The sequence below is a fragment of the Terrapene carolina genome, unplaced genomic scaffold, assembly GCF_002925995.2.
Source record: "Terrapene carolina triunguis isolate 2854851 unplaced genomic scaffold, T_m_triunguis-2.0 Scaffold110, whole genome shotgun sequence".
NCBI classification, from domain to species: Eukaryota; Metazoa; Chordata; order Testudines; family Emydidae; genus Terrapene; species Terrapene triunguis.
In genome coordinates, this window is record NW_020664461.1 from 3041186 (window position 1) to 3051949 (window position 10764).

Consider the following 10764-nt stretch of genomic DNA (forward strand, 5'->3'; position numbering starts at 1 on the left):
ATAATAAAAATACCATTTTAGAATGGGGTTTCTGTACATTTTAACTTGCATTTCCATTCACCATTTTCTAACATAAGAATTGGAATATGTTTACTACCAGCAGGGATAGGAAAAGCAAAGAACCTAACTCTAGAGGCATCCTGTGCCTTTTAAAAAGTTATGTTTTGTCTGTAATGCCTCACTTTAACAGAATTATTGCCTCAGTTTTCTCATTTCAGGCCCGGCTGTTAATTCTAGATCACATCTAGTGGTCCAGGAAGACGACAGAGTTTACTTTCTAGATCAGCCAAGCGAGACAACCATGACATGCCATTTACTTCACTGCAGGCTCTAAGTAGCGGGGTCAAGCTCCTTGGGACATTTTGTTCACAGCACTCTAGAGATGAGAATTTGTTCATCTGTACCAGTGTAATTGTGCTTTGTAGCAGGACGATGGCTCACCCCTATTGAGGAAAAATCTGAACATTTGCTTACAATCTTTATTGAAGTCATACAAAAGTTGCCAAAGTGAAAAAATACACTATATACAAAACCATTCTCCTTGAGAGGAGAGGTCCACATTGAAGACTTATCATACTGTACTTTCAACTGCAGCCCCTGCTTCCACCTGTGGCCTCTTCTCCATCTGAAAGAGAGGAATGGATTTTGTTAAGAGCCAGTATTACATGTTCCACAGCAGTTAATTCATGCACCAGCTGGGAAAGTATTGGTAGCTTGGAGAATTGCATTGATTGGTTACCTACACATCACCAGTAGTTACAGAAACCAAGCACTACTCTAAAATATAGATGTAGACAGTTTCATAGCTTAAGTGCCCTTTGATTTTAAGTACAACAGACTTCTATTCCATTGCCCACCAATGCTTTAGGAGAAACAAGAATCATGTTTTAGCTCAGCTGTAATTTAATACACTGAACTCCAAGTTGCTGTCTCCCAAGTGGGCAAAGCCACAGGGCCAGTTTACTTTCCAAATGACTAAGGGCCAGACATCTTGTGTGTAACATGCACTTTGCTGAACTGGGCAAATTCCCCAGCTCCTTATATAGGAGTCTTAGGAAGACAACCAGCAGGCAATAAAGCATTAGATACCAGGCATGAAAGGTATGCCTGAACAGAGAAGGAAATAGACATGGCACAGACTCCTGACTCAACAGCCCACCTCCTCTTCCATTTTTTCTGCAACCTCATTTCCACTGGGGGCAGCATCACCACCGCCATTGACAGCCGGTTCTGGTTTAGATTTCTTAGCTTCATTGTCTCCCTGTTGAGTCTCCTCCTCTGGTTTCCTCTGAAGACAAAATTGTTTAGTCTGCACTATGTACAAATTTAAGACTTAAGAAAATTAGTGTCTAGATGTCATTGTGCATTAACTACTCAACTCCTAGTTACGAGGGGTCACACCAAATAGTCAGGATTCAGTTCAAGCTTTTGGTGTAAGTTCAGTTACAGTAAGAATTCTGATACTACTTTGCCTAGATTCTACATTTTTGCCACCCTTAATTATAATCTGGCAGGAAAGCATCCTAGCTCTAGATTAAATTTCTGTTTTTAGTACCCATGACATCTGATCTAAGCTTCAGAGCTGATGGCAGATGTTTCAAACTTGCTCCAAGAGATGGACTGAAAGATGCTGGTGTGACAAAATGTGGACAGCCATGGTGTGTTGTAACCGTACATACAGTAGGCAAATGAAAAGTACTGTGAAATTTATTTTAGATTAGGAAAAATACTAATGAGAACACACTTCAGTGTTAAAAAAAACCACTACAACCAAACACTAGTTTCCCTTAAGGTTACCCATATTTCATTACTCCAAGAAGTCAGATTTGACTAGTAGTATGAATACTACACATTTAGACTGGCTTTGCTACTTTATTATTAAACTCCAATGCTCCATTTCCACTTGGAAATAAGGGAACCCAACTCAGCCTGGTGGTTTGCCTTTATAATATCTATGGCCTGCCCTGCTCCTTCATGCAGGGCCTCAACACAGGAGAGCACTGATTTAAAGAGTGCCTTCAGGACCCACACAATTCAGCTTTGAAGTTAAACTAGTGTGGATCAGGCGGAGTGCTGTAAAGCATACAAGGAACCATCAAAAGCTACTCTCCAGGAAGACTGATTGGCTCCCAGACTGATTGGCTCCCAGTGGAAAGGAGTTTTAGGCAGTATTCCTACTTTTTTAGAATTTGTTCTGTGTGTAACAGTGATAGTTAAAGGCTTTGTTTAGCCAAGAAATCAAACAATACACAGTGCAAGCCAGTGGTAGTTTTGGAGTAGTTTGTCCAAATCGCTATACATCTGGACACACCTTTTTCCTGACAAGATGAGAGATGTCTGTAACACACTGGGATGCTCCATCAGCTGGTTTTCTTACTGGAATCTATTACAAGATAGAGGTTGTAATGTAAGTGACATCAAACATTAAAACCTTCCAATTTAGTAGTATGTAAATGCCTGTCTGAACTCAGATTTGTTTCACTTACTGTGGAAACAGAACAGCTTTCTTCACTCTGTGTAAAACTGGAGGTAGCTCCTCCAACCTAAAATGAAAGAAACCGTAGCGATTAACCAAGTACTGGCTTCCAGTTGTATATCTGAGCTCCCACAGCATGCTGGGACTTTACACTACAGATCCATGGTTCCTGCTGTACCACAAAGTAAGTTATGGTTTAATAGGTTTGTTTAGTTTCTCTCTATGATGTGGGGTTTTATTATATCTGCATTAACCAAATCAATTCTGACTGTAAAATTATGAAGTACTTAATCTTCAGTTTTGGTTATTTTGTTTCTTTTACCAAGTACCCAATTTGTAGAAGTTTATACCAACCCAACAAATTAATATGTCACAGTGAGTGAGCAAACAGGTTGCCTATCAGTTAGATAAGCAAGGGAACAATTAAGTTCAGTCTAAGAGGTATCCTAAAAAGGTCCTCAATGTAGAAGCGCTTCTGAAAGGCTGGCTACACTATACAACTATTCAGGATATATGCCACCACCGGATGCTGAACCGGATTTAAACCAAATTTAGGAATCTCAAACTAGGCTGTATCTTTGTACCCAGGAATCTCTGCTGTTCTAGTTTACTGACATCTGGCCAAAAAACCAAACCCTTGCCAAAGAGCATTGCCCTTACAGTTTAGTGCTAAACAAAACAGCCGGCATGTGATGTCACTGTCTCCTCTAGCCCCTTTGTTGAGAGCCAGCTGATTGTCCAATAAGAGGTAGCTTTATCAAGAGGGAAAAGCAAAGTGATGACATGTGATAGTCCAATGCTTTTCCCCCCTCAAAGTCAAAGGGAAGTGAGCCATATTTCATTCTGAGTGATCTAACAGCTTCTGGTCATGGGAAGGTAAGTCATTTGCAGACAATCACTAATTCTAGACCAGTAGAGCCAACCCTGTTGTTGTGGGCTCTTCTGCTCTCCTTCAGCTATACCATTAGTTAATGTCAACTTACTAGAAAAGTAATTAAACTAAAAGCTAACCAGAGTTGCTTTCAAAGCCAGTTCAGCTACTCTTGCACTCTTTTGAGACTCTTTTGAATCCTCTATCTTTTCCTTAATTTCAGGAAGTAGTCCCTTTAATTCTTCGATCTCCTTCTCATCTTCAGTAGATCCTCCTTCTGCTTTCTTTATTCGTTCAGTCAGCATCACTAGAGGAATACAGGTTTAAGTTGTCAGCAGTTTATTAAATCAACAATGTAACAGGCAAGGGCACATGAGCTACTCTGCCTTCATTAGAGACCATTCAGAGAACTGTGGAGAGTAGTGTGCTTCCATGTTACTAACCTCAGCTCAATCCAGCTTTCCTATGACAGTTAACCAGTTTGCTAGCTAGAGTTGTAGCAAGTCTACTTACCCATTCTTTTGTCAATGACTTCTACTGATTTACTGAACTGCAGAATTGCTTCATCAAACTGGCTGTTGTAGTGATATGCCAGTGCCAGCTGGTAGTGTGACTCTGCTAGCAGGCGGTCATGGGCCTCTAGGTACTTCTGCTGTAAGGCAAGGCATGCCTGAAACTCTTCTATAGCTTGTGCATAGTTTTCTACAACAGAAAAGCCATAAACCATTTACAAATGCAACTAATAAGTATCAAGCCAAACAAAGAAAGTTACCAGACTGTCTCCCCATCTAATTTATTCCATAGACTGCTCTTAGATTCTGTATGAACTGAAAGCCCTTGCCTCACTGAGGGATGCTAATAATTAAAGGGACACTCAACTTGAGTTAGTCAGTTTCATATAGTGTTACATTTCCCTGCCCAACCCTCTCCCCACATTTCAGCAGTGATTTAGACAGTTACTTTTGAAGTGTTTCCTCTTTCCTACACAAGCATGGGAAGAAGACTATACAGGTGAAGCAGGGAAAGTGTGACAAAAGCAGACTAGGTATGTGTGTTCAGTTGCTTACTCTAAATTATATCACTTTGATTATTTTACCTACCATTGATAAGACTATTGGCCAAGAGTGCACCTTTTAACATTAAGAAATAAAGCTGCTCAAGGATAATTCCACCCTCAAACTGCAATTCCCCCATTGATATTACTGAGGTGGCATACACACAACCCTAGTTTTGCAGTCCTAACCCACAGAACCTTCCCAGATGAATTCAGTCTGAAACCACTTTCTAGCCAAACAGAAAACAGGGGCAAAGATGATAAAGAACTACAGTGTTTCAAGGGGAGAGGCAGACTTCAAGCTGACGCAAAAGTCTCAGGATTAAGCAATTGCATTCACCACCACCAAGAAGCCAACTTGAGTGTTTTGGGGAGTCTGCCCATTTTTAGAACCCAACACGTTCTCAATTTGTATTTTTCCATCTCATTCTGACAGCGGTTTGGTGTGTTTGGCTTCTGGCCTACTACTGAAGGTGAAAAAGTTCTCCATATCCTAGAGTTGCTGGAGCCACATTCAAGAGTGGCTATTGTGTACAAGCCTATTTCCAAGCCACTGCTATTTCTATTCCAGAAATGAAAGCAAATTGAATCTCAACATGGCCTTCCCCCACTTTGCTCAAGAATTCAGTTGGCAGGTAACTGGCTTATTCCCTGATCTGTCCCAAGACTATTCAAACTTGTGGGCACCTCCCCCATGTGGTCTGAAGTTTATCTGATGTCTCCAGCAATCTGAATCACCTCTGACCGTTTTAAATAAGTACACCTCTACCCTGACATAACGCTGTCCTTGGGAGCCAAAAAAAATCTTACTGCATTATAGGTGAAACCGTGTTATATCGAACTTGCTTTGATCTGCTGGTGTGCGCAGCCCCGTCCCCCCAGAGTGCTGCTTTACCACGTTATATCTGAATTCGTGTTATATCGGGGTAGAGGTGTATGTGGTGGGTGAGATGGGGTGAAAGTTAGCAAGAAGTTAAGCCAGTTTAACACTGCAGCACTTCAGTACAATCAGATTTCAGACAGACAGTTTACCGGATTCAACGCTAACTTCTCCTAGTTTCAGGTGAGCCTGAGCAGCGTGGAGCTGAGCTTCTTTTGTTTCCTGTCTAAATCAAGAAAACTTTGGTTAGTTTGCTATAAAAACCCTGATCAGAGGCTTCTACCTCTTTATCTCATGTACCTCTATTATGCCAATTCCCCAGTGGTTTCCTGTAAGTTCCTTTATTTATTTATTTATTTTAAACAGACTCAGATCAAGATGTGTAAAGTTTTACCTTTTATAGATTACTTTTGCCAACTCCAGCATATCCCAGGCCAGCTCCAGATTTCCAACTTCATCCTCTTCACTTTCCTGAAAAGACTAGAATTATATTCTAATTTTATTTTAAAAACGAAGACGTGTCTCAGTGAAGCAATGTGCAACAATGTAGCAAAGGTGCTCATCAGGAATTTAAGGTTTAAAGCCATAGTAAGTTGTTTCGTTTGTCACTGCAGCTACAGACTGTCCCAAGCTGATGCAGTTGTCTATTTTCAGGTTAGTTGAGACTCAAGATACGAGTTCTTGATTTCAGTTTCTGTTTAAGACTACATCTCCAGTTTATTTACAGTCATTTGAATACTACTGAAAACCTCTGCAAACATTACCTTGGAACTCTGTTTAATTTTAAGATGCTACTAAGTAAGAGGACCAGGAATTAGAAGATAAAGGAGCTAAAGCGAAACCCCAATAAGGTTGTAAAAGCAAGGTAATCCATTAGACGCAAATGGCAATACCAACACAACCGGGTAAAGAAATTCTATTTAAAGCAGTTGTGTAGTGGCCTGCTAAAATATGGTGTATGTTAAACCAGATGATCTCAACCTTTTTGGGTCAGGACCCATTTGTCAACCCTGATGACCTGTCACAACCCAGAGACACCACTACCACACCCTAAGATGCCCCCAGACTCTACACACTGGGCCCATCTCCCGACAAGGGTCCATCTGGCAGGGGGGCTCAGTGCTAAAATTCCAGATGCTCTGGTCAGATGCGAACTGGCAAAAACCCCCACCAACAGGTAAAGCAAGCTAAGACATCTCTGCCAAAACATAGCTCCCCCATGGCCCATGAGGGGCAGAGATCAGGGGGCCTAGGGGTTCAGTGAAGGAGTTAGGGAGTCTGGAGAAGGAACTGGAGGGCAGAGGTGTGGTGAGTCAATAACTCTCCAAAAAAAGGGGCACACATACACACCCCCATGGGCAGACGGCATTACTGGTGAACATGACACCAACCATTCCCTCTCAACTTGTGTCCTGTGGGACTGATTGGGCTCTGCTCCCTACTCTAGGCAGTCACAACTTTGCTCAGGTTTGGTCCAACCTGGTCACTGTGACAGAGAGGCCAAACTTGAGTGATGCTGGAACCCAGTGCACCAGACCACAACACCTAATGTGGAGAGCTGAGCCCAGCCAGTTCTGTGACACGGACACATTCTGGTGACCCAATTTTTGCGTTTCAACCCATGGGTTGAGAAACCCCATGTTAAGCAAGTCCTTTAAATCAGGGCATAGGTGTGCTGAATTGCTACAGCACCATAGTTAAAATTCAAATGATGCAATTCCTGCACTGATACGCAGGAGAGCCACACAGTCCCCCTGAACTAGTGATTATGCATATCCTTGTGCTGACTGGCTGCAACTGCCCCACAGAGGCTCATCCATGAGTGGCCAGAACTACTTTCTTCCTTCCCAACCCTGTCAAATCCACCTTACCCCAAATCATTGAGGCGTGGAAGTAAAGAGGGGGATATAATCTTTTAATAGATTAGTGGAGAATCAGATGGGTGTTACAAGTGGTGATGCTGAAGTATGGTCATTGTGAGACTACTGCAGTCTGGTACAATCTATATCTGCACTGGCTGCCAGAGTGCAGTTATTGGTCCAGAGAAAATGTGTAACAGCACAACCACCACTTCGCAAATGTATTAGTCAGGCAAGGACCCAGAAGGCAAAGTAGGACAAGTGTAATACCATCACCTTGGGGGCATTAGTTCACAAGTGACAATAGTTTGATCCCAAGACTACTAGAAATATGCCAATCGTAATATTTTCACTGTGAAGTGTCTGCAAAGGTGTCAGGATTACCAGACAATGACGAGGACCCGAGGTCAGGAATAGAACACTTCTGTGCCTGGATCTAACCAATGCCATTCAGCCATAAGCATTAGTTCTCAGTTAATGTGGAAGAACACAACATCAATCTAAGGCTAGGTCTACACTACCTGCCTGAATCGGCGGGTAGAAATCGACCTCTCGGGGATCGATTTATCGCGTCCCATCGATCCCCGAATCGATGCTCTTACTCCACCAGCGAAGGTGGGAGTAAGCGCCGTCGACGGGAAGCCGCAGAGGTCGATTTTGCCGCCGTCCCTACAGTGGGGTAAGTCGGCTGCGATACGTCGAATTCAGCTACGCTATTCGCGTAGCTGAATGTGCGTATCTGAAATCAAGCCCCCCCCCCGTAGTGAAGACGTAGCCTCAGTCAAAAGAGCTCACCTTATTTTCAATGGTTGAGTCATTTTCTTTATCATCTTCAGTTTTGTCATTTTCTTTATCTTCCTCATCTGATCCTTCTGTTTCTGCAAGGAAAGTTTGTGGAGGAGAATGATGATATTTGCTATACACAGTTAGACATTCTATTTTGCCTGGCTCCGTTTGTTTTTTTGTTTTTTTTAGTTAAAGGTAAGCATCTCCCCTTTCTCACAATGAGTATTATGTGCAACTTTAGGACAGTCAAAGTGACATTGCAGCCTTTGCACTACCCACCTTGCTTAAAACATTAGTTACTGTAGTTCTACAGTAGCAGTTTAACATTAAAATTTTCTGACTTAGTACTGCCTAGAATGGAAGTTTATTTAGGGCTAAATTCGGATGTATTCCCTGGGAGCTCCCAATGAAGTCAATGGAGTTGTAAACAGACATCCAATGACTGATATGTCATCCTACAAGTCACAAATATTTTCAGCAAGATAGTATTTCTGACCCCATGTGTGGTAGCTGTGTCTAAAACTCAAATGCAAACTGCTTATGATTTCAGACAACTAGAAGATTTTATCAGGCAACTTGTTATTTTGAAGTACCAGTTCAGCTTGTGAATTTATGGGGCAGCAAAGTGCTTTAAATGTAGAGTTACATAATTAATCCTAGCAATGGGAAGCCAGGGGAAAGGGGGTGGGAGGGGAAGTGGAGTGGATGGCGGCCAGCATTTACTTTTGGGCACAAACCATCTGATACATAAGGAAAGTGGATGGGAAAGCTTGCTATACACCACAATTGGTATCCTATACAAGCTTGGCAATCTAATATATATCTGGAAAAAGAAGGCTCTGTTGTGTTCGGAAGCTGAAACCAGCTTGTGAGCCGGTCAAATTTTACTTTTCTTGAGGAAGCCAGTTACTTTTGACAAAAAGAACATGGGTGTGGGAGGTCAACTGCGGTAACTGCCATAAGTAGAGCCAGATTCAACAGCCATATTGGCAATGGCGTACCTGCTACAAAAGCTGACCAAGTTTCTATGTATGAGACTTAATTGATTAGAGTGAGAATAAAGATGCGAGGTGTTTAGGTTCCTAATAAGACACTTTTAGATAATGTACCTCTGCAAACGTGACTAAAACTTGAGGCTGGAGAACAAGACTATTAGACCAGGATGTGGTTGTCAAATAAGCACTCCCAAAGTTAATAAATGGACATCAGTGTGCTTTTTTTCTTATCTGGGAAATAAGAGTTAAGAACTATTTTTCTTGTGGCTACAGACTGAGTTTGAGGCAAGAGAATGAATACAAGGGTCTATCTGCACAATATATGGTAACTGAAGATACTTTACAGCAGTGGTTCTCGACCAGGAGTATGCATACCCCTGGGGTTATCTAGAGGTCAAGGGGTACATCAACTCATCTTGGTATTTGCCTAGTTTTACGACAGGCAACATAAAAAGCATTAGCGAAGTCAGTACAAACTAAAATTGCATACAGACTATGACTTGTTTATACTGCTCTATATACTATACATTGAAATGTAAGTATATTTATATTCAGATCAGACTGCAGAAAGGCGTACAATAGTCTGGAAGGGTTGAGAGCCACTGCTTTACAGTGTAGCTACATTACATCCTTTGTGATTGGTACAGACAGTTCCACTGATGTTCAACATGGGAGATGCCTTTAATATTGTCCAGAGACTGCTAAGGAAATTAAGGAACTGCATGGATATTCGGTCACTATTAAATGAGGCTGCGAATAGCTCAACTGGCACAAGCATGCAGTCATTCTGATTGTCAGAATATCAAAATACCATGTGATGATTTATAGCCTCTTAAAGTGTAAGTGTATGTTATTTTGGAAAGCACATGGAGTTTGTTTTCTGGTTTGTTAGAATAGTTAAGCAGCTAAATGAAGCAGGGAAGCAGAACGACATGAAAAGCTACATAGGAAGAAGCTTGTACTAGCTAGCACCTATTTACAATGGAATTTTAAAGCCTATCAGATATTAAATTTAAGTTTCACAACGAAGTTCATTCTTCAGTCACCGAGATTCCACAGAAGAGTTCCAATTCTCATAACAAGGAGATTTCTATTTTATGTATCAATTCAGTGGATTCTACTTTACTGCCCCATGGTCTAGAATTGGAGATTAGGACCAGAGGCAACTTGTGGTTCAAATTATTTGAAGGTTAGTGCAATAAACCCAGATACATGCAAGTGGACATCCATTCAGTATTCTCTACCAGCCTAGTTATTGCTTTCCAAACATTACCACTGAAGCTAGCCACAGCCCCCAAAATGATATCCACATAAAGATTTTGCTTTGCAGTTAGTTAAGCATTAGACGGAAACTAAAACTATTCATTGCTCCTTGAAACTTAACTGAAGCCAGTTACTTGGAGGATTTTATACCCAAGTGCCCCTTGTTTGAGACCTTCCATTAGTCTTTGGCAAACAGAAAATTCTGAATGGAAAAGTAACTTTTACCCCTGGTTAGCAAGTCAAATCCATCAAGTAATCCACCCACAAGTACTTCTCCTATCCCTGTTACCTTCACCCTCTTCCATCAGGTCATCTTTCTCCTCTTCTTTTTCTACCTTAGCACCATCTCCCTCTTCCATCAGGTCATCTCTCTCTTTTTCTACCTTAACAGCTACTTCAACTTTTTCTTCCGTTTGCATTTCATTAGCTGGCTCTTTGCCCTCTGCAGGTGTAGTGGCATTTCCAGCTGCCAACCGCGTTTCTTTTGAGGCCAATGCCTCTTTTGACTTGTTTAGCTTCTCTTCTGTGGCTTCTGCCACGGCCTTCTCTTCCACAGCTACCTCTACCTGCTCTTCCGTGG

At 41.7% G+C, this 10764-nt stretch overlaps 1 protein-coding gene across 4 annotated transcripts in view; it reads right to left on the bottom strand.

Moving 5' to 3' along the window:
- Positions 1-480: 480 nt before the first annotated feature.
- NASP (nuclear autoantigenic sperm protein) overlaps positions 481-10764 on the bottom strand; it is a 16992-nt gene continuing 6708 nt past the window's right edge. The window contains exons 7-16 of one of the 4 annotated variants that reach the window (XM_026651896.1): positions 10474-10750; positions 7936-8018; positions 5676-5752; positions 5434-5507; positions 3861-4049; positions 3488-3654; positions 2487-2543; positions 2312-2383; positions 1160-1288; positions 481-625 (exon numbers count right to left, since the gene is read on the bottom strand). In XM_026651896.1, the coding sequence (XP_026507681.1) occupies positions 572-625; positions 1160-1288; positions 2312-2383; positions 2487-2543; positions 3488-3654; positions 3861-4049; positions 5434-5507; positions 5676-5752; positions 7936-8018; positions 10474-10750 (1179 nt within the window). In that variant the 3' untranslated portion in view covers positions 481-571. Of the gene's footprint in view, positions 626-1159; positions 1289-2311; positions 2384-2486; positions 2544-3487; positions 3655-3860; positions 4050-5433; positions 5508-5675; positions 5762-7935; positions 8019-10473; positions 10751-10764 lie in introns of all 4 variants that reach the window. The other 3 variants (XM_024197675.2, XM_026651899.1, XM_024197682.2) reach the window with 3 other exon arrangements.